General features: G+C 43.7%; 2 protein-coding genes and 1 pseudogene across 7 annotated transcripts; all 3 read right to left on the minus strand.

Moving 5' to 3' along the window:
- Positions 1–1,131: 1,131 nt before the first annotated feature.
- Positions 1,132–3,618, minus strand: LOC147980859 (uncharacterized; annotated as a pseudogene).
- A 2,127-nt stretch (positions 3,619–5,745) lies between these two features.
- On the minus strand, positions 5,746–9,572 carry LOC125545510 (uncharacterized). 5 transcript variants are annotated; one of them, XM_048709467.2, is made up of 3 exons: positions 9,065–9,571; positions 7,475–7,559; positions 5,746–6,768 (listed from the first exon to the last, which is right to left on the minus strand). In XM_048709467.2, the coding sequence occupies exons 1-2, from the start codon at positions 9,456–9,458 to the stop codon at positions 7,480–7,482; spliced, it is 474 nt and encodes a 157-aa protein (XP_048565424.2). In that variant the 5' UTR covers positions 9,459–9,571; the 3' UTR covers positions 5,746–6,768; positions 7,475–7,479. The 5 variants fall into 5 exon arrangements, 4 of the variants coding, with proteins under 4 accessions (XP_048565424.2, XP_048565423.2, XP_048565422.2 ...); XR_007300060.2 differs by lacking the exon at positions 5,746–6,768 and adding an exon at positions 6,883–7,290 and having other exon boundaries at positions 7,370–7,559; XM_048709466.2 differs by lacking the exon at positions 5,746–6,768 and adding an exon at positions 6,883–7,290.
- Positions 9,573–20,472: 10,900 nt separating this feature from the next.
- LOC125545512 (uncharacterized) lies at positions 20,473–21,751 on the minus strand. 2 transcript variants are annotated; one of them, XM_048709470.2, is made up of 2 exons: positions 21,258–21,751; positions 20,473–21,136 (listed from the first exon to the last, which is right to left on the minus strand). In XM_048709470.2, exons 1-2 carry the CDS (start codon positions 21,649–21,651, stop codon positions 21,069–21,071), a joined length of 462 nt encoding a protein of 153 aa, XP_048565427.2. In that variant the 5' UTR covers positions 21,652–21,751; the 3' UTR covers positions 20,473–21,068. The 2 variants fall into 2 exon arrangements, with proteins under 2 accessions (XP_048565427.2, XP_048565426.2); XM_048709469.2 differs by having other exon boundaries at positions 20,473–21,148.
- Between the last annotated feature and the right edge of the window lie 2,780 nt (positions 21,752–24,531).

Raw genomic sequence — 24,531 nt, forward strand, 5'->3', positions numbered from 1 at the left:
TGGATGCAACATGGAAAGCAATCATAGTATCATCATAGGCATGGGGCACAAAGCAAACATGATAATAACAAGTGATATCTCCGCCAAGCTTGCAAATACACATACACGTACTAGAATCAATCATCATGTGTAATGCAAAGCATGGGTCACAAATGCATGGCAAAGGCATAGGAATGAGCATATCATGCAAAGTGAACATGGCAATATGGGCATAACGTGAGAAGTGGTAAATAACCCATAACCATGTGAGGGTCGTGTAGAAGAGATGCGCGAAGTCTTGATGCGAAGGGAGTGGTGGTAAGGACAATCCACGGGATCCCAAGTCATCATTGCTCTCTAGAGCTTGTTTCGTCAACTCATGGTCTTGTGAGGTTGACGAGTGTTCATGGGTACCTACACAAAAGAGACACAAACGAAAGAAATTGTGTGTGTGGTAAATGTACACATCATCCATCATGATGTGTATGTGCACGTGAGAGTTAGCACAAGATAAGCATTGCTCGAATAAATGTGATGCATGGTATATAAACATGTCATCCATCATGAAAGAATAGTTGTTATGTATAACACGATGGGGACACAAATTGAGCAAACAAGTATATGGCACATCAATAGCATGGTTATTCATGGGGATCATATGGTGCACACAATCATGGGAATCATGCCAAGTATAGGATGTAGCAAAATCTCCTAATGGGTATGAGGAAACTATGGGGGTCTCCTCATGAGCAATAGCGGAAGCATAATATGGAGAAAATGGACAACATACAAAACAATGCATATCCGAAGCTAGGTGGTCATGGCATGGCATATGAGATAAATGATGCAAAGGAAGCATATCAATATCATCACAAGAAAAACAAATGGCAATAACCATGGGCTTGTCATCTATGCGATAGGTGCAAATTGGGTTTATTTTAATGGCATATGCATAGTCACTATGATGAGATTGCAAATATGACATATGGGATATCTCATGCATAGCATATGACAAGTTAAGCGGATCATCAAACATGATGCGACCTAAAGAATTGTCACAAGAAATCCTATGTAACATGGCATCACAACTAATAGACTCCTCATGGCAATCATCAAACTCATCATAAATGGGTAAATCATCGCATGGGGAAATCATACTAACATGAAGCATGGTAATAGGTGGATCAACATCATGCAAGCAATCAATGTCAAGAACGTCCACTAGTGGGACAAGAGCATCACCTTCACCTATGTTACCTTTCTCATTCCACTCATGTGATGTAGGTGAGGTGGGAAAGACCAAATGGTGGTTATCGTCGTCATCATGATGGAACCATGTGGGGGTGCATCATAGTCCACCATGGCCATCGTCATGTCCAAAGGAAGGACGGGGTCGTCGAGGATCAGCGCGTCGTCATATATGGGACCTAGCACCAAATGAGAAGACATAATAGAGGTAGAGATCAAATCGTTAGTGTTGAAAGTGGCCTCACATGACCTATCAACTATCTCACTCTCTCTATGTGGTGGTTCACTCACTCCCTCAAGGTAGGTGCACTCAATGTCACATATGGTGCAGTCACTCATCTCACTCAAATGGTGGGGTTGTGGCTCTCCTCACATGGGAATTGGGGCAACTCATCATATATGGGGCTAGTGATGAAGTCACGCTCTCTCTCAATATGGTGGCAAAAGTCACTCAAGTCATCATGCGTCGCCGTGGTCGAAGGGAAAATCCCATGCTCAACCATCTCGTAGTCGTCGTCGTGGTTCAAGGCCGAAGATGGCACATCACCACTCTCATCGTGGATGAAGGCCGAAGATGGCACATCATCACTCTCATTGTGGATGAAGGCCGAAGATGGCACATCATCACTCTCGCCGTCATGTAGCGTGGTCGTTGCAAAGTGAGCTCGGGGTCGAGTAGAGTTGGCCTTCATGAGTTCTTGCTCCGCCTTGAGAGCACCAATGTAGTTGTCGTCGAGGGACTTGTAGTTCTCGAGGAAGATAGTCTTGGAGATGTCGTTGTTCAATCCCATCATGAAGTAGAACTTCATCCAAATGGGGTCGTCCACGCCGGCACGTCGCAAGGCTTCCTTCATGTTCTTGAAGTACTCGTCGAGGGACTTGGATTCTTGTATGGTGTTCTCCAATTGGCGTTGAAGATGTTCCGTGTATGTGGAAGGCACAAATTCTCGCCGCATCGTTTTCTTCATCGTGGGCCACGTCATGGTGAAGCTTGTTGAAGGTCTATGAAGCCACCATGTCGATGCATAGTCATGGAAGGTACTTGTGGCGCACTTCACTTGATCGTCAAAGGGTACTTGATGTAGCTTGAGGTAGTCGTCCATCTTGCACTCCCATTTGAGGTATTCATCGGGGTCAATAGTCCCAAAGAATGGAATCTCCTCGGTTATGTCGATGTCGTAGTAGCTCGAGGGAGTAGTGGACTTGAGCTTGTGGAGTAGGCTAAGATGTCGTACGTCCGAAGGCAAAGATGCCTTGAAGTCACTTGGCGAAGATGCCAAAGGTGTTGAAGAAGCCGTAGTCTTGAGGTCGAAGTCGTGGCTCTGTGTAGCCCGTGCGCACGGGGTTGTCGGAGGCCGTGTGCACGGGGGTCGAAGGCCCGTGTGCATGGGGTTGGCAGAGCAGCCAACGCATGTCCTGAAGCTCGCTCTTCATGGTCATGTCGGTGTCGATGCTTGTGTGTACTTGCCAAAGATGGTAGCTCGGGAGTCTTTGCACTTGAGCGTCTTCTCGAAGATGAGGAAGATCACTTGCGGTTCTTGATGAGGGCCTTGAACTCCTCCATTTTCTTGTCCATCTTGGCGTCGATGAAGTTCTTCATAGCATCGAACTCGTCGTCGTGGTTGTAGACCGGAGATGATGTGCTTTGCCTATCCATCACAAGACTCGAGCAAAGGTGAGTAGGAAATGAGATAAACAATACCAAGCTACCTTTTCCCAAAGTTGAGGATGTATCTCGTATCACTCAATGTGAGATGAAAGAATAGTGGAATTGGTACCGGACTTGTTCACTCACACCTACAAGTAAAAGCTTATCGAGTGGCTTGGTTAGGACAAGTGGCACAAATTTCATGCAAATTGAAGTCCAACATATTGTAAATGTTGAAATAAATCCAAATGACTCAAAATGCAAAGCAAGTGATCACAAATATAGAGGAGGGCAATAAAGAAACACACACGGTGGGATAATGGGGCTTGTGCAACTATAGGGATGAGCAATACAAGATTGCCTAACAAAGACTAAGCTCGTGTTGCACAAACACTAGGAGAGCACTAGCTTGATTGCACACTTGGGCACGATTCACCACTTGGCACCAACCTATATGTATGCAAGCTAAATGTTCCCTATTCCATGTATCCTCATGCACAAGTATCTCTTTTCATGCTCAACTCTTTGCTTCTAAGCTTATGATCATCCTTTTCTTTCTTAAAAGCTTCTCTCTCTTTTTTGACTTTTTTTGGACTTTCCTCTTCCTTTCCACTATGCTTAATGAGCCTCAACCACAAACATGAGATAAGTATCACAAGATATGCACGGGAGCAAGCAATTGCACTATATGAAGTTAACACGGGCTGGAAACGGCCGACGGACTAATGGACCGTTAATGGGTATAAAGCGATAGACTGTTCATTACGGGCCAGTTTCACCACGGGCAATTAATGGGCCAAGATTTACAAAGGGCCTCATATGGGAAGAAAGACGTCATGGGACAAACATGGGCCGGAAGTTACAATGGGCTGGAATCATATTGGACGGCCCAGATGACGCTACTGGGCCTAATTTGTGTAAGCCGTAACGGGTCGTGACCTAGCGGGCTGTATATGGGCTATATGCTAATAGGCCGTTAACAGGCTTTCCGTGGGCCGGCCCGCTACCTCTTTGACCAAGTCAAATGGGCCGGCCTTTTCACTGGAATGTGCCTCCGTTGGGTCGTGCCATGTCTCAACGTATCATAGGCGCCTCCTATCCAATGAGTGGATAACATCTATCCCAGCGGTGAGCCAACACGTGTTTCCTTCGACCAATGAGTATTTTACACGTGGAAAATCCCCATTGGTTCGGGTTGTTAATGGGTTATCGGATCCAAAACCAGACCTGATAGCTTAACGGTGACCTGTTACGGTGGATGCCACGTGTCGGTCACCCTTGACGAAAGCACTTTCATGACGCGCCATTTATCGTCATGGAAATAGACACTTCCGTGATGATAATTTTGGTAATGTCATTGAACACTTCTACGACAGCACAGGTATGACTATCTTGATTTTGTCATAAAATCGTCATGGATGTACATGCATGACAGAAAACGTGACCTACTATGACAAACACGTATCATCACGAAAGTGTATTTTTTTTGTAGTGTCATCGACGACATCCGCAACATGCAACTCCAATATCATCTTCTCCTCCTCAATTTTTTTTTCAATTTTTCCTTCAAGTAATTGTTTTCTTCTTCAACTAAATTAACCTCTCGACAATAGGGTCGATTGGAATTTCCGGTTCACATACCTCCTAGATAAAAAAATCTATGTCACGTTGGTCGGCATAATTGTCATAAACACTAAATGAACCAAATAGTTATAAAAGATAATATATATATATATATCACATTCAAATCATAGACAAGACAAGGGCCGACGGAGGCGGATACCAAAACCATCGCACAATATAATAACAAACAATAATAAAAGTAAGAAAATTACACAAGTATCTATCTAAATCATACAAGTAAGAACTTTTTTCTTTTAGAAAGAAGATAAGATCAAGAGGCTCACCACGGTGGTGCCAGCGACGAGATCGGCGCGGGCAATCGACGGCGGTGATGACGGGGATGGGACAGGACGGACTGCCAAACCTAGACAAATCTCGAGGAAAATGGAGTTTGGACAAGGAGCTTCAAGAGGAGAAAGCTTAAGTACGGCTCGGGCATTTCATCGAACATCTCATGTGCATAGGAGGTGAGCTAGAGCAACACCAAGCTCTCCCACGGCTGGCTAGAAAAACAGAGCACTCCACTGCTCTACTCAAGGGCGGAGGGGGGGTATATATAGGCATCTCATTGGTCCCGGTTCGTGGCTGGAACCGGGTCCAAAGGACCCCCTTTAGTCCCGGTTCCAGCCACAAACCGGGACCAATGGTTGTGGGCCAGGAGTGAGGCCCATTGGTCCCGGTTCGTGTCTGGAACCGGGACCAAACGGTCCAGACGAACCGAGACCAATGCCCCATGAGGCCCGGCCGGCCCCCTGGCCTCATGAACCGGGACCGTTGCCCCATGGGTCCTGGTTCGTGACTGAACCGGGACTAATGGGCTGGCCCAGCCTGGACCAAAGCCCTGTTTTCTACTAGCATCGATATACACTTCGTTCGCGAACATGTGGCACTTGGGAGGGTTCGTGTTCCACACGTACCTACCGCTCAGCAGTTCGCCGATGGTATGGCAAAGGGACTACCGACCCCAGTCTTTGATGAGTTTCGCTCCAGTCTCTGCGTGTCCGGCGACGCTTCGACTACGGGGCGGTGTTGAGTACGTTGTCCATTGTACATGTATAGGACTAGGGTTTTGTATTTATACCGTTATATATCCTCTCTCCCTTCTGTATATTTGTACATCTTGGGAGACAAGTAGAGGCAGATCCACCCTATACCTACATATGTGCATCATGCACACAATCAATGAATTATTGACGCATGCAATCCTCTCTTTCCAACTTACACATATGACGGAGATGATCCAAATCTTGATAATCAAGCTAGTGGCAATAACCATAAAGGCGAACCAAATGAGAGTGATAAGCCCATTGATGAATTAGACAAAGCGAACCTCACAGCCAGCATTTCTGGCGGTACATCTACTGGAAAAAGTGGATTTATCTGTGTCTAGTGTGGATTTTCATCCTGTGAGTTTTTCAGAGGAAGTTCATGTCCAATTTGTGGAGGAAATAAAAGCCCATCGGGCTCCTAGTTTTTTCCTACTTTCTTTTGATTTCCTCTGTAATCCATAGATCACCACCTTGTCACAATTTGCCGCCGCTCTCTGCTGATGATCAATGAAAAGCCAACTATTGCTGGACCTTTCAAAACAAAACAAAAAAATCTGGAGCTTTTGTTACTGTGGAGGAGCAGTTTCATGATGTGTGTATGAGGCCTTTTGTTACAGTTCCACCATCCCCTCAGACAAATTATCTCTGTTAGTGCTCAGGACCTGAGAGCTCTGTGTCTGCCCAAATGGACTATTGTTCTGCCCAGTTAAGTACTCCCTCCGTCACATAATGTTTTTGACTCTACAGTCAAAAAACGTCCTACATTCATTATGGGGGACGAAGGGAGTAGATTTGAAGTGGCTGAGTCTGACGAGGACGAGGATATTTTGGGGGAACAAGACAACATTTGCCTGTGTAAATAGTTGCAGCTTTGGGCTCCATTAAAAGATCCCTGCTCAGCTCAATGGAGTAGGCTAATTCTGACAAAAAATGAAGAGTGATGAACCTTCGACTGACATTTCCTCTAAGTGGGGTCCACTGGTCCAGTTATTATCCAGAATTCATGGTCATGTGGATATTATGGCCAAATCTGCTCAGAAGAGAAAGAACTTGGAAACTCCCAGGTCTTTCAAAGGAGTGGGTTTGGAGAAGCACCAGATGCATTATGCCTAAGCTCAGTGGGTTTCTCCATCAATAAAAGGTTCTCTTCGACAATGCTCAGTCGAGTGCTTCTCCTCAGGTGTGTGCTTCTGCTGGATCATCGTCGAGGAGAGACATTACCTGATTCACCAATTATATACTCAATTAGTGATGTGATTCATCTTTTTCAGTCTTGAAGCTACACAGATTCAGTTCAGTGCGATCATATAACATTCACAATTTCAGCAGCCCCAGTTTGCTGTTAGGCTAGACGCAGAAATTTATTTCAGAAACTGTTTCTGCACCCTCCCAGTGCAGTACAGCAGAATCAACAGATATGTTCATGCAAGTCCTATACAAGGTCTACTACTCCAAAGCCAATCTAAGCTGAAAGGAGCACGAGAACATAGCTATAATTGAACAAATCGACCCAAGGATTTGCAAAGCTCAACCCGGAGCAGTGCGGCGCAACCGGAGCACCTAGTGAGCACTACAAGGAAGAGCAGAAACAAGCAGATGTCTCAGGCACTTGCAAACGCTGCGCCACATAGAGACAAGTCACCTAAGAGGAATGGCAAGCTTCTGATGCTTTCAGATTAGGCCGACTGCGAGCCACCTTGCGAATTTCTCACAGTTACATGTTGTCAGCAATCCTCTCCCCCTCTGAAATTTTGCAAAAGCAGTGGTCAGTTCTGTCGCCTCGGTAACACAAAGCAGAAGCACCTCCTCTGCACTTGCTCACCGAGCTCAATACCACATAAACATAAGCGTCATTCTTCAACTTCAGCCACCTCCAGTTCAGCTTGTAGTAGCATATATGTTAAGAGAGAACCAGCAAATTACCAACCTCCATCAGCTGCATAGTTTGACCGTGCATGCCACTGTCCGAGCCCAATACTTGAGCCTAGCTTTCACTTCCTCTGGATTATCCCCTACCAAAGCAAATAGTTGTTGATCAGCCATGATCAGTAGTACATCATTTGCAAGGAAATAATACAATCTCAAAATTAAATTAACAGCAAATCAAACAGATATGGATAACATGCTTTGCACTGCTGGGGTCAGGGTAGCACGATTAGCGCATCTTTGAATTTTTATATTTTTTAGGAGGAAATATGAGTTGGAGGGAGGAGCATAATTCTCAGTGGGGACTGCTCTTGCTTTGCTTTGTTGTGAAGCTTGTCTTGGAGAAGACAGTTCGCCCTTACCAAGGAAAGTGAATCAATGACCAATGACCAAGTCACATGTTCTGTTGTGCCGGTCCGGTGTGTGACCCAGTCCCAGTATGTGGCTGGGCTGGGGCATCCGGCTTTAGATGTTAGGCTTTGATGCGATGTCTGTTTGGTATTTGGCTCGGATATTCGGCATGCCTTCATCAAAGGGATAGGAGTAGCAATAGATATTGCCTAGATGGTGGCTTCAGACTTACTGATGTATAACTTTGTATGGTCTTTGTGGATAATAATTAATAAAATGGTCGTATGCATCGTCCAAATGCAGAGGCCGGGGTATATCCTCCTTTTCTAAAAAAAGTCATATGTTCTAGTTTTGGGGGCATATGTTCTGCTTCTTTTATTTGCCTGTCTCTCATCTTGATTTCCCAAACAATAGAACTAAGAATACCAGTATTGCTTCCTCCATTCTATGCTCAAACTTTTTTCCTTTCATTTTTTTCCATTGGGCATCAAATTTAGATGTAACAAAAACCATAGGATACACAACAACCGAAAAGGTCAGTAGAATCTTGGGAGTGCCTACCATCCTAACCTTTTATGAATAGCCAAAGAAATGGCTTACAATTTTCCACGCCAGACATATTACAGACACACCATGCAAAGCACCATCAAGACAACGGCGAAACTGAAATCTTTAGAACGAGAATTGGCTCCTACCAAGAGTTGTGAGGGCAATCGTAACTCACAGCGATTCAACTGAATTGACATATATTCAGTTGATTGCCTCAAATTTGCATACCAACTCATATAAAACACAACAGATCTATCGTAGTCCCATAACAAAAAGAATGTCGCAACTTTATGAGTTTGTAACAAATAGTACCACTGTTGTTAATGAGCACGATTCAGAGAAAACAGGGATGATCTAAGTCAGGCATTAAATTTCAACTGCTGCTTAATACTGGTCGGAAATTCCCTCATTTTGCAATAACCTGGATGCATATTGTCCGGTACAAAGTGTTGAAGCATGGATATCCTATACCTTATCCCAGAATACATGTTACGGTATCAGACATGAAACCTCAATTTAACCAAGCAAATCCAATAATCTGAACCAAAGTCTACTTCTAATCATCCCCAGATCAGAGAGTCCGCACACTAAAACAAAAGAAAACATAATCCACACCTTCGCATCGCTCCAAAACTGAAACTTTACCAAGAAATTAAAAAAAAAAATCAGGTGTACAGGAAACAAGTCTTACCATGGCCGGAGATCTTCCAGTCCGGGATGGGCGCCGCCGCCGCCGCTGCGGGATCCAGCTGCCCGACCACCGTCCTCTGCTCGTCGAGGAATCTCCGCGTCATGGAGTAACAGAGCTCCAGGCCGGGGAGCGTCCCGCAGAGGCCCGGGATCTCGTTATAGGAGAAGCTGAAGCCGAGGTCGAGGCAGCCCGTGAGCTCCTCCAGGTCCTCCTCCGTCAGGCTCCTGGTCCTCCCCACCACCGCGCCACCGCCACCACTACCAGAGGCAGAGGCCGGCTCGAGCATGACGCAGCTGCCCACCCGACGCCTCCGCGGCTGCCGGCCGTTGCTGCCGCCTCCGGACGCCGGAAGCTGCGACTGCGAGAAGTAGGAGGTGGAGGAGATGGCCGCCATTCTCTCTTTCTCTTGCGACGGTGTCTTCGTCTACGGTTTGTTCCGCTGCGTCTTCCTTGGTTCGGTTTTGGGTTCTGGTTGTGGAGCTTTGTGCCTGGGGTTGGCTTGGGTTTTGGCTCATTTATAGACGGGCAAACAACTCGCTGGCATTTGTTTGAGCCTTTTAGGTGGGTAGTAACTCATGGATGCCTACTGCGAATCAATCTGTAGTTGAGTTGGTTAGGTGAACAGTGGTATTTCCAACCCATCAGAATTTAAATCCTGGTGTTCGCATTATTTCTGGATTTATTTCAGGATTTTCGGCGATGCGCTTTCAGTGGGAGGAGACGTTCTCGTCGACGACGAGACGCCTACGATGACTTCGTAAATCTCAAGATGATATGTCGGCTCAGTTTTTCGGAGGTGCTCATAGAGGTAGGGTGTGCGTGTGTGCATTTATAGGGATGGGTGTATGCGCGTGTATATGAGCGTTTGTGTCTGTACTGATGCTCAAAAAAAAACTCATGAATACCTACCTTTTCTAGCTAATTTTGTGAAGAAATTTTTTTTGAAACGTGATTTTCGTTTCTGCAAAGTTGTCTCTCCCCATCTAAAAAACAGAAGAAGAGAAAAAACCGATTCTATTTCAGCCATACCATGTTCGGACAATATATAGTAGCCCACTGCCTGTCTATTTTTCTTTTGCGTGGGGAAAAAGAGTTTTGTTTCATATTTAGAAAGTTACAGTTGAGAGGCAAAAAATCCTCGGTACATGTTGGTTCAAGGTGCATCCACGCATCCAACAAGTAGAGATAGGCGATAGTCAGCCGGCGTGGCCAGAGGGCGAGTATGCAGACGGTGCCGAAGAAGGGGAGAAAATAATTTAGAATTTCAACTTTTGGAACGAAATTTGTTGTAGTGATATTGTATTTAGGGCTTTTGTGAACCTTTGCATGGTGGCATATAAGCAGTTTCCTCCTTCCTAAACTCTGTCGCATATACGTAAAAGTTATTCCTACCTCCGCCACTGCTTTCCTCCGTATCACTACAATTCTTAAAGAAAAAGAGGGTGCGTGCGTAATAATTTGTTACTCCACATCATGATCTGAACGAGTGTTTCCTCGGCAGTTCTGTGTGGCGGACAAGGATTAGATAAAGCATGCCCTTTGTGCTAACACGTCTTTAGTGATGGCTGATGAGTGAGTAGATCTCACTCCAGCTGCTGCTGTTCTCCAGCTACGAGACATGATCAGACGCAAATTACGTGCACTACGTACGACGTTGTTGTCATGGACCTGTAGAAGAGAACGGGCAACTCGCGTACGTGGCTTTACTGTCCCGCATGCGCCCTCAGCACATCATGATCACTCCCACTCCTCCTTGGACTGTCATGGCTCTTTTAGAGCCTCTACAGCCCGACCTTTTAAACCCGTCTCACATGTTCAGATAAGCCGTTCGATCACTGACCGGTCACGTTTTTTGATCCAGACGAACGCTTTAAACGGGCCTCAAATGTCTGGATCGACATCTTCGTATCTAGCCCAAATACGAGGCGTATATGGGGACGCACGGGCGCGTCCAGGCACACCCGCCACATCGGATCCGGCCCATGCTGGCCCACCTGACCCTATTATATTCGTCCTCATCTACTCGTCCGAGCAAACACTAGGCACTTCACTTCACTCCCCTTCGCCACCCGAGCTCACCTTCGATGGTTTCTGACCTTCTCCGTCATGGCAGGCAGTGGATCGAACTCCGACCAGTCTGGATCTGTCGACTCGGGTGTCATCCCGTGTGGGTTGGAGAAGGCAATGGCAGTCCGCATTGCACTCCGCCGTTCCCGGGAGACAGCGCAAGGCCGACGGACGGATCCATCCACCGCGACGCCATAGTGTCAGCTCACCAGGCGCTCGGGTCCTTTGGTGTTAGATCCTCACGGTCCCGGTAGTCAAAGCACCTCTCCTTCCCCATCACCGGTCGGGCAGACTATGAATCCCACCGAGAACGAGCGTTCCACCGTGGGAATGAGAGGATAAGGGCCGCAGAGGCCCGTACCGCGGCGGAGGCAGCTGATACGGCGGCGCGCGCAGCCGAAAAGGAGGAAGCCATCCGCGCCCGCATTATGAAGAAACGACAGCAGAGGAACATGCGCGCTCTCGTCTGAGAGCGGAATCGGGCGGTCCGTGCCATGGCCGGACTGCCAACGAAAGAGGGGAAGGAGGACAGCGACGACGAGGACAGCTCTGGCGACGAGCAGATCCGGCTCGATCCGTGCTGTGTGTTCGACCGGTACTTCCGCGAGAAGGACGGCAGGGGCGGCGGGAAGGGCAAGGGCAGCCGTGGATGAACTCCTCCATAGCCAAACATGTCAAATTTTGATAGTCCGATGACATGTTTAGTGTAGTGTGATGGAGTAGCCGGACGATGTGTAGTTGCATCTGTTTGTATGAATTTAAGATACGGTAACTAAAGTGTCCGGATGTAGATTACATTATTTATGGGGTGCCTGATCAGTGCCCGTGGATGTATCTAGGCGCGCCCGCGAGGTGTTTGAACATCACCTCGGTGCAAAAATGACAGGCTTGGCTTCTGCGTAATCGACGGTACCGTGGCGTGAGCCACATGCGATGTTCACCAAGAAGCGAGAACTAGGTTCGGAGGTACGTGGACACGAGGTGGACTGCGGCGCCTGCACCCACACGTGTCATGTGTGGATAAGTACAAGCATCTGGGAAGGACTTGTGGCGGAGGAGCCATCAGCGAGCGCGGGCCCGGCCGGCCGCCGGTGACCTCTCGCGCGCGTCCTTGCGAATCATTCTTGTGGCGTGGGGCTGAAGCCGCCGTGACCCAAGCGGATCCCTGGCCGCTTGTTCGATCGCCGGCACGTCCAGCCACACGCACGGCGCGGGCGGCCAACCACATTTTGCGGGTGGCCGCGCCGCGCGCCGTGGGGGCAACCGCGTGATTCCGTTCGGCCCGTTCCATGGCGCCGGAGGGCACGATGGCTACGTCGCAGCCTCTCCAATCGTCTCGTCTGCAGCCGAGCCAGCTGCATGCGACAGTGATTGATGCACATGCACGGAGGATTGCGCACGTACCGCAACGCACAGCATGGGGGGTCGGAGCGGCGGAGCCTCCTTAGGAGGTGTTTATTTATGGACTGTCTATTTAACAGTTGACTGAAAATCAATTTGATTTCAGTCAAATTTTCGAGCCAATCAAATTGTTGCGGTTGTACATACGCTAACGGATCTCTCATTCAATTGTTTTCCCTGATCCGATACCAAAAAAGACCGAAAAGCTAGGACAGACTCAATACGCCCAAAAAACACCTGACAAACACAACACATGAGAACACTTGAAAAAATAGGTCCCAAAAGTTCACTGATGCTCTATACAACACCCAGACGAAAAAAGCATAGGCACCGGCATGAAAAGGCGTCACGTCTCCATCAACTTGTAGTACAGTCACAGCGTTAAAAACAGTAGAATCTACAGTTTAAATAGTGTTTCCATACAGTGTAATTACAACACAATGGCAGTGTAAATCTGACAATGAACTACAGAATTTAGAGAAGAGTTACAATGCTATTAAGGTAAATTTCTTTACAGTGTAATTTACAGTAGACTTACACCAAAATTACACTGCAAATACAATATTTACTGTGAAGATTACAGTGTAATTTAGAGTAGAGTTACAGTGTAATTACAGTAGATATCTTTACAATGTCATTTACAGTAGATTTACACCAAAATTACAGTGCAAATACAGTGTTTACTGTGAAGATTTACAGTGTAATTTAGAGTAGAGTTACAGTGTAATTACAATAGATTTTTTACACTGTAGTTTACAATAGACTTGCCCAAAATTACAGTGTAAATAGTGAAAGATTTACAGTGTAAATTGCACTAGAAACATGTGTAAATCAATTGAATTACACCAGTATATTTACAGTTTTACAGTGGAGTTTACACTGTAAATCTGCAATTGAATTACGGTAGTAAGATATGCAGTCTTTACAGTTGAAACACTCTGACCGTAAATTGCTCACAGTAAGAGAGTGCTAGATGGACAAACCCCGAAACCTATCTAGAAAAATGATATTACCTAACGGATGATACATTTGTCCTATGTTACCGTAAATTGTCCTATGTTTCTTTTCCAAAATGCGCACGTATACGGAGCAACTGATGATACATAGCTAAGGTTATCACTAGAAAGTGAAGAAAATGCATTTCTGAATGTAGGCCCACATTCATTCACACAACTCCTACATTCAAAGGTAATATATAAGGTAAAGCAAAGAACAAACACCAAGAGGTAGAGAATTGAAAACATTGTAGCAGTCACATACTCTAAATGTACTCTTTATTGTTATCCTTCTAACTGGCACATACAACATCACTGGATTCAGATATGGAGCGGGCCAAAGAAATTGAGCAAGGAAATTTAGTTACAAAGAAGTTCGAATTCAGTAGCAATCGATTTGACAAGCCGAAGACTGTAAGAGGGACCTCTGTTTTAGCAAACGTAAGGAGGCACTCCATTCCATATCTCTGAACAACATCCCTGTACCTAGGGCGCAAGCATTGACAACAGTAGTAAAAACCTGCCAGAATATCTACTAGATACAATAATCAGGGGGAGGGGGATTGAGAGGGTAGCTTACCATAATACGTTCTCCGACAGATGAAATCTTTCTCTTTAAGCATCTTACTCTGTTAAAAACATACAAAGGGAGAAAAAAACATTCAATTAACCAGAGAGAAGAGAGAAATCAAACAAGAGTGATAAGCAACATTAAAATTCACACACATGATTCATGTAGATGTGAAACAGAGCTTTGTTAATATTTCCATCAGTCTTAGATAGGTCCTGAGCATAAAAAGGGTATAGTTAGGAGTAAGTAATCTGGTACTATATGGTCCATGTAAAGCAAAAAGAGCAAAATAAAGGACAAAAAGGAATACCAATGGCAGCTGGCATGATTCATTATCAGCAAAGTCCTTAGGCATGAACGGTTTGTCAAACGAATCTGCAGTGTCAAAAAATGATTCGACAGGGCCACCCTGTTCCTAAACCTTGCGGAGTCTACCCATTTCTTAAAATTAAGCCTATAAACAGATTACATGATAAAATAAAAGAACAGAAAATAGAAATTAGGAAAGTCAGAAAGTGCTACACCGAAACTATTAAACAGTTGAACACCACTTAAAGGAACTGAAAATGCAAGACTTACGTTTAAATTACAGTAAAAAATATAATACCACAGTGTAAGTTTCTGTGTGCTATCACTGTAACTATTTGCATATATTATAATTTAAATTACATTAACCCAGAATCGATATTACAGTGAATCAGAATAGAAAATTACATGAACTCAACTGCTCACTGTAATCAGGGCAGTAATTACATTGAAGAACTAAAACAAAATACTCCCTCCATTCCAAAATATAGTGCGCCCGCGCTTCCCGAGGTCCAACTTTGACCATAAATTTAACCAACGAGACCAACTGCGGCGGGAGAAAAAAATATATAATTGAAAACTTCTTTTGAATACGAATTCACTGATATAATTTTTGCTCCCGCCGCAATCGGTCTTGGTAGTTAAATTTGCGGTCAAAGTTGAAGCACGGGGATAGAGGAAGCACTACATTGTGGAATGGAGGGAGTACATACATTAATTACACTATAATACTGATCCAGCTTACACTATAAAATCCAAGCAAATTGCACTGAAAGAATATGGAAAACTACACCGTAATACTGGTCCAAATTACACTGGAGGGGCATTACACACCAAATAAGGCTGGATGTAGAATTACAGTCAAAAACTGAGGAGATTACACTATATAATACTGATGCAAATTACAGAGTAATCAAAAAAGGGCATGAATTACAGTGCAAATGCTGATACAATTTACACCCAGAAACTGTGGGGCTTACACTATAAATACTAATGCAAATTAACATAACACAACTGGCGCATTAGACTGTAATTTAGAGATTCGGATAACATTACAGTGAAATTCAGAAAATATTAGAGATACATTAGACTGTAATTCTGGCGCATTACAGTGTACTTCAAAGATAATTTACTTAATAACAACTTGATGGATTACAGTGAAATAAAGACACACATTACAGAGTAATTTGAGAGATACATCATAACACAACTGGGGGCATTGCAGTGAAATTCAGAGACACAATATAGACTAAAAAAACAAAAGTTGAACTAGTTGAACTACATTGTAGATCAGAGTTACAAATACAGAGTAAATTCAGAGCTAGTTCAATGCTACTGGACCAATGCTACTAACACACCAATGCCAGCTGTAAATTCAGAGCTAGTCCAATGCTACTGGACCAAACAATCAACAAGAAAAAGGAATCCTCATGCAATGAACACTGAAACTATGGCAAAAACACTGAAAAGCATGAGGTTGCAGTGAAGCTACACAGGACGAGGTACAATGAAGCTATAGGGGCAGCTAATTGGGTTAAAAATCGCACAGCAAAACTGCATACAATACTAGGTAAATCTCAGTGTAACATACACTCCTATTATGGGGGAACACTGAAAAAACAAGCATAAAATTCAGGTAGGTACAGAGAAGGGAACGTCCAAACAGAGAAATTCAGTAACCAGCGGGATAAAACAACAGCGTGGAACAAAAACATGAGTAAAATCAGGGGCTACAACTACAACTACAACCCAATATAGAACAACCAGAACTCGATCTTCAGAAGTCAAGCCACGGGATCCACCCCTGAAAACTAACGCCTATACGCCTACCTACACATCAACAGCAGAGAACTTACGTCTACGCGTACATCCACATCAACAGCAGAACACTGCCCAGGGAAATGGCCTACGAAATCCAAACCGGGCGGGATTTGGCCTACATCCGCAACAAAAAACACAAGACCACGGCATGGAGGACTATGGCGCGCTGCAAGCTCCTACAAAAAACTCAGGCGCACAGGCTGAAGACTATGGCGCGCTGCAAACGGGCTGAAGCAGAAAACCGCGCCCGGTAAAAAAACGAGCCCGAAAACCAGCACAAAGCCAACAGGACCGAGTGTGAATCTCAGCACGAGATCGAGCGGCCAACAATTTGAATGAAAGCGAATTGAAAATCAGTCAGCTGAAAAATAGCAAATCCGTTTATTTATGCCTGTTTATTTATGTCAAGGACTCCACTCTGGCATGCTCGGCGGTCCTATGTGGAGGCAGAGATGTACTTTATCCTTTGTTCCTAATCACTCTTAACTTTTTCCTGAATCGAATGAATATATAGACGTGTTATAATGTGTTTGTTCACTAATTTCAGTTCGTATGTTGTCTATATTATAATATTCAAAACGTCTTATATAATTCAAAATAAAGGTGATACATAAGTATATTACTATGCTTTGTTTTTCTTATTTTAGATCACATATGCTTTGTTCTATAATACCATGAATGTTTGTGCGGAGCCGGATTTTTAGGTGCATGTCTTCTGCAATCATCCAGGGATCCCATCATGAGCATTTAGCCCCCACCCCTGCAATGATCAGTGTTAATGCCGGTAGTTCTAACTCGAAACTTGATCATAACAGACATTTGAATTGCTTCAATGTTGTGTCAAAAGAAGTAAAAAAAACTATTCAAATTGTGTTCACCCAACTCCCCATAGACACTTTTCTAATATGAAATTATAATGTCACATAGATAATGTCATAAAGTTTTAACTCAAATTTTCAAATGTAGTTAGGGAGACAAAAATTGCAAAAATTGTTATCAATAGTGATAATGTGCCAAATTTAAAGCCCAAGTTAAATTGTGTACTATTCACTATCAAATTTGTCCTTTTTTCTTGACTTGTGTTATGAATTTTGATTTATTCTTTTGTGACATGTTAGATGCTTGTATTAATAAAATTTTATCAATAGAAGAATTATGTGCAGATAAAAAGGAATTTAGAGGGCGAAGCTAGCTAGGGGAGAAACAAGACTATTGAAGGGAACTAGATGGGTTGTACAAGGGAGTTAAGCCAGGGACTTTAGCCATGTTTGAAGAAAATAGAGTAACTCAATTTTAAATCCAAGTGAAGGAACAACACACTCCTTCCTAAAGAGGGAGGACACATCGAGGAATAAGTGTTACCCCCCCCCCCCCCCAAACACACACAGACACACACACATAGGTCCAAAATCTGCTAGAGTCAAGATAGTTGATCCTATTTGGGATGCTAATATGAAAGACGTCGGTTCATCAAAACTTGCAATGAGAGGGCTAAATGGAACATATTAAGAGGCTTTGAAAATTCCAACACAATCATGATAATGATTTGATCACCAATAACAAACAAGTGTAACCTGGGAAATTGTTTGCATATCTATCCATCCAACGACCAAACCTAGGAGAGCATTATTTCTTGTCTAATCGAGCAAGAAGTAAAGTTTTAGAAGTCGGGGTTCAGTTTTATTACATCAAACCACCAAATGGATCCCACATCCCACATGTGTACATGAGGTACCACTGACTCGTTGAAGTAATTTGGGACAAGTTTTTATAATTCGTGAATGTATTTCATATGGATGGCTTCGCTATGGATATGAACGTTATTGATTCCAAGCTATCCAGAGTTATCCAACTTCCATGTTTTGTCCTAGGCAGCTTAGGTCTACTAGAGAGCTCATATTTACCCCATAGACATATGTGCCTTGCTTTTGTCTATGATGGCTTTGAATACCACCAAGGAGCTTCATTGTTCAAAGGAAGAAAGTAGGAAAGGAAGTAAAGATAGCTTTGATGACAATGATACAACCTCCACATGAAAGAGAAGAAGAGCAAGAAACAATGCGCGTCTCAATTTTATCTACAAGGGGAGTTAAGTCTCTTATTCTTGGCTTGGTTGAACCAAGGGGGGAAACAAGGTTAATGAAGGGAAACCATCAAATCCTACGATCGAAGAAATCAAAGATGTTGAGTTTTATCTTTTGGGTGTTGAGTGCGACGAGTCACAACTCTTCTAAGTTAACTCAAAGACATGTTGGCAACTGAAGAGATTCAAGGTGGCCTTTGAGACACATGAGTTGTGCTGGAAAATATCACATTGTAATTAAAGCTTTGTTATGATTAAGAGCCTACTATATATAACATTAAATATCTATAAAAGACCAAATTTGCAATAGCAAAGACATGTAAAAATGGCACAATAGTGTGCACCATGTAGAACAAAAATTGATTTGATTGATGGTGGCTAATTTTAGGACGCTAGCCTCCTCCCTGAATGCCCTAGAAGTTATAGTGAACGATATCTTAACCAGAGCATGCTATCTTACTATCAAGTACAACAAGACACACAACATTAACAAATGGTTAAACCCACTATAATATGTAAGATACATTTGAACAAAAAAGGGACTAAAGCAGTGTGTGGTGATTCAGTGACAAGCTCCTCAAAAACATCTAATATACTCTAGATTTTATATTTGCATGGATCTAATAAAAAAATCCTTTATCAAGATATTTCTTATAAAAATAACTTTACAGATCTCTACTAAGGTATTTAAGGATACACATAGACATATACAGTATACTCATGCAAATATCATAAAAAAATGAGAACATATATAACTAAAAATGTATATTTTGTCACAAAACACAATTTTAATTTATCATAATTAGCATACATTAATGACAAAAATGACAAAAACATATATTAATGTTTAGCATAAATTGTTATATTTATTTGGACTCACGTTGGGCTCCAAAATATGTTTAGACCGCCCCGTGAACACCCCTTTAATGGATAGACCTATATACCACCCATTGCATCATATAATAAAGTTGACATATAAGGAGACTCTATTTGGTTCAGCCCAATATGCGTGAAAGAAAATCCTAACTAAAAAACAATCTACCAGTCCATTAAGTTTATTAAGGGTTATACAAAATACTCTGAGTGGCATCCAAACCTCCTGATTCATAGACCAACCTAACCTGTGACGGAACACTCAACAAAATGCCGAGTTATATATTAGAAACTCCGCCGAATGGAGCACCCTTTTTGGTGACATAGCTATGAGCGACATTGCGAGAAAACTCGACTATTTTTCACCTTAGAAGCTGATAAGATAGTGGCCGTCTGCTCGGAAGAATAGCTCACGGAGAAAGAAAAGGTTGGAACAAAACCCTCTAAGGGTATACTTTTTATTCAGAGAGGTCCGCCTTCAGGTAGCGCTTTCAATGCTCATGTTACTATTCCTATGTTTGATTTCTGTTGTCTTTACTTTCTGTCTTTCATCTATGCCTTCCCGGTGAGTGACTGTACCAAATAATGGAGGTTGTCAAGTTTCTCAAGATGAGCGGGCACCTAGTGGTATTTGTTAAAGAGTTCTCCGCACCGATGGCAACGGTGATTTGTTGTATCGATTTTGTTTTTTGTATATGATGATTTCTTTCAGCAGCTAATATGTTTTGTCTCCGTTGGTCTCGTAGCTATAAGAGTTGGAGAAGACAAATGGCTTACCATACATTCAGATAGCAAGTACCAACACTATCTCTAACTCCAAATAAATATATTTATTAGGTTATAACTTTTGTTTTATTTACTACTCTCTTTATAAATAAATATAAGATGTTTTAGAAAAATGATCTAAAACATCTTATATTTGTTTACATAGTGATCTAAAACATCTTATATTTGTTTACACAAGGAGAACTTGCTAAACTGAAATTATGATGAAAACTAGTGACTCTGTCTTTTCATGTTATGATTAGGTTCTAAGTTTTCTTATATATACAAACAATACTTGTCATCTATTCGGAATCACGTCTTATTCGCCATTTGGCACCAATGTAAATCCAATAAAATCATGAAATATATGTGTTCATGGGATCCCCTGCATTCTTAGCCTGATTATCATGATTCAGTCGGTAGTGCTCAGTTAGTTACGTGGCCAATGTTTTTCTTCGCAGTCTTGACACTTTGTATATTCAGTTTAGTGGGATCTTATGTTATCCACAATAACAACAGCCACACCTTGTTGATAAGCTGGACAAAGAAATTTGTTTTAGAATAAACTGTTTCCACACCTTCGCAGTGCAGTACAACACGGTCAACAAATATGTTCATCGAAGTCTTATACAATGTCTACTGGTTGAAAGCAAATCAAAGTTTGAAGGAGCATGAGAGCAAAGAGCAAATCTAACGACGGGTTTTAAAGCTCAACCCGACGTAGCACTACCCAAGTGGAGAGCCTAGTCATCATTTTACAGGGAAGAGTAGAATCACTAGCAGATCTCTAGAATTGCGTACAACTTAGAACACCCATGATGAATGAGAACGGCAAGCTTCTGATGCTTTCAGAAAAGCTCCGACGACATATCGCGTCGAGATTTCTTACTCCTCCGTTGTATCATAAGTCGTCTCCCTCTCTGAAGCTATTGAAGAGCACCAATCCGTTATGTGATCCCGACGGCACGCATCAGAAGCGTCTCCTCAGTGTTCACACAACATGTCTCAGCCATGTAAGCAGATTTTTTTCAGCTTCAGGCACCTTAACTTCAGCCCATCATAGCTACATGCATGTCATGGGATGAATCGGCAGACTCCCTTGCCGGGACCTCCACTAGCTGTCTAGCTGCAGAGTTTGACTGTGCATGCCACTGTCTGTGCCCAGTACTTGAGCCGAGCTTTCACCTGGTCTGGATCATCACCTATCAAAGCGAACGGTAATTGATGAGCCATGAGCAGCAGATCACGCGAAGAAGAAATTAAACAGATCTCCATAACATGCTTTACTTGGGTGCAGAAAACAAGTCTTACCAGGGCCGGAGATCTTCCAGTCCGGGATGGGCGGCGCCGCCACCGCGGCCGGCTCCAGCTGCCCGACCAGAGTCCTCTGCTCGTCGAGGAACCTCCGCGTCATGGAGTAGCAGAGCTCCAGCCCAGGGAGCGTCCCGCAGAGGTCCGGGATCTCGTGGTAAGAGAAGCCGAAGCCGAGGTCGAGGCAGCCCTTGAGCTCCTCCAGGTCCTCCTCCGTGAGGCTCCTCGTCCTCCTCCCCACCGCGCCACCACCGGAGGCCGCCTCGAGCATGACGCAGCTGCCCGTCCGATGCCTCCGCGGCTGCCGGCCTTTGCTGATGCTGGTTGTAGCGGCGGCGCTGGACGCCGGCAGATGCGGCTGCGACAAGTAGGAGGTGGAGGAGATGGCCGCCATTCTATCTTTCTCTTGAGACTTGTCTTCGTCTGTGGCTTGTGCGGTGCTCTGCGTTTTGGCTTGTGGTTCTGGTGCTGCGGTGCCTCATGTTGGGTTGGGTTCTGGCTTATTTATAGACAGGCCAGAGAACTAGCTGTACTGGAAGAAACAAAGTTTAGTTTTGGATTTGTTTGGTCCTCCTAGGTAGTAACTCATGGATGCCTACTTTTTATCGCTAATTTTGCCAAGAAAACATTTTTGGAGGAGCTTTACTACACTTATCGTATGTGATGAGGTGGTCTCATTTGATTCCAACCCCTGAAATTCGTTTTGTTAGTTTAGGAAGGTTACATTAAATTTTCATAGAGTTTTCGAAGACGTAGCATTTTTGTTTGGGTGTGTCTAGGGCACATCTAGATATGCTCTAGTTATTGCACATCTAAGTGGGTGAATCAAGCATAAAGAGAAAAGGAAAAAAGAAAAAAAAATATTCACACGAATCTCAATGTAAAATCAATGACATATGACTTAGATGTGCAATACTTATGGCACATCTAGATGTGCTTTAGCAAAACTGTTTTTGTTTTTGTAGTGTGATTTCCGTTTCTCTATGCAAAATAGAAGAAAAACTGATTCAATTTTTTGCCACGCTATGTTATAGGCATGTGCAATAGTTCTGTAATAACAACCCAGGTTGCTTAGATAAGACAAACAACAATTCACACACTAGTCTATCTACAATTATTCTCTTTTTAGTAAATCACCATTGATAAGCATTTATAAAAAAAATGAATTAAACCATTGTTGGGTATAAATTATAGACACTATCCACACCGGTTGCGGTGACTGTAAGATGTCCATAGAAATTCTATGAACTATGTCGGTAGAGTTACATACAATACTCTTTCTTGTTTGTCTTTCCTCTAGATACCATATGTGGCATCTTCCTACACCAGTTAAAATCATATGTGGCATCTTTTACAAATTGTTTATGTAAGGCTGTTTATACAAGTCATCATTACTAAATTTATGCTCCAGCCAACTCAAGACTTTTTGACTCATATGTTATATTGAATTCATGCTCCAACCAGTTGCTTCAAAAGTCCGAACACTAATGGCTTGGCAGCCTTTTCTTCTAAACCAAAAGAGGGCGCATGCTTAATAATTCGTTGATTTACATCATGGTCTGAACGAGTTTTTCCTCGGCAGTCCTGTGTGGCGGACAAGGATGAAATAAAGCATGGCCTTTCTGCTATGGTGAGTAAATGTCACTCTTACCGCCGCTGCTGTCGGTATTGCGTTCTCCAGCTACTGAGACAGGATCGAGCGTAAATGATGGATAGGGGAGTGGAGCGGACCGAAAATTACGTGCGCTACGACGTATTCGTCGTGGACGGAAACGTGCGGAATGAAGGACTCTCTCGTATCATACGTGGCCTTAGGACATGTACAATGGTTTTACTTAAGACTGTCACATAGAATAAATAATGAGGTGGAGGAAAGAGAAATCATAAGAGAAGGCTTGTCTTATCTTATTTAAGAGAAGACAAAAGATGATCTCTTAGCACAATTTATCTCATCATGTTTTTAGGAACAACTAATTATTGAAGATAAGGCTGAAAGATGACCCATTGTAGACATGTTTTTTTGTCATCTCTAATTACATGTAAAACTTAAGATAAGATTATCTTATCAACCATTGTACATGCCCTTATTGTCCCGCATGCACGCCTGGCATATTCATCATCATCATCACTCCCACTCCCAGACCAAGTTTGTAAGTGGTACTGACGTTGCTCTTTTTTACTTACGCACTCGATGTACGTAGTATGAATGATTGAATTCGATCATCTCCGTGCAAAAAATGGCCGGTAAGCATCCAACTTCATAAGCATCGGATTAGCTATCTATCTACGGTAGTACTAGCTTAGGCCCTATTTGGTTCATAAGTATTATGACTTTTTTTAGTCCCAACTTATAAGTCTCAGGTCCCTAAAAAGTCCCTACATATTTGGTTTCTGGACTTATAAGTCTCTATAAGACCATATTACAACTATAAGTCCTTATAAGTCCCTCCTTGAGAGTCTTATTTCATAAGTCTCAAATGCCCACTTTAAGTCTCTATAAGTCCCTCCTGTTTGGTTTAGATAAGACTTATAAGGACTTATTTAAGTCCCTAGACCAATAAATCCATGGAAACAAACACCCTCTTAGCCACATCTACATGCGGTGTTCACCAAGAATGTTCAGAGGTACTAAGTGGACACGAGGCGGCCAGGTGGAAATGCGACGCCTACATCTACTACTCTACAACATGACTTGTGTGGGCAAGTACAAGCAGGGAAGGACTCGTGGCGAGCGTTGGCGACCCCTCTCGCGTGCTCCCTCGCGGAATCATTCCTGTGGCGTGGGGCTGAGGCCGCCGTGACCCAAGCGAGGACCCAACCGATGGATCCCTGGCCGCTTATTTTGATCGCCGGCACGTTCGGCCACATACTGGACGCCGGTGAACAGCCACATTTTGCGCTTGGCAATGCCGCGCGTGGTGGGAGCAAGCAACCACGTGATTCTGTTCCGTGTTGTGTGGCGCCAGAGGTCAGGATGGCTACGTTGCACCCTCTCTGCTCGTCCTCCGCCCAGCTGCATGCGACAGTGATCGGTGCACATGCACGGTGGAGTTCACACGTACCGCAGCCGCACAGCACGGGGGGCCGATCCTCGGTGTTCAATCCAGAGAACCTATGCTCTGCTTTTTCTTCTCTTAAAGCATCTGCAACCGGATCTCTCAAATCCACCTCATACATCCAGGCGGGCTGTCCGATCACGATTTTTTGATCCGGACGAGCCTCTTAAACGACCCTCAAACGTCCGGTCTGACCGGCAACCCTCATATACAGCCCA

Source organism: Triticum urartu, chromosome 3A (genome assembly GCF_056163025.1).
Source record: "Triticum urartu cultivar PI428250 chromosome 3A, HENAU_Tu73, whole genome shotgun sequence".
Taxonomy (NCBI): Eukaryota; Viridiplantae; Streptophyta; class Magnoliopsida; order Poales; family Poaceae; genus Triticum; species Triticum urartu.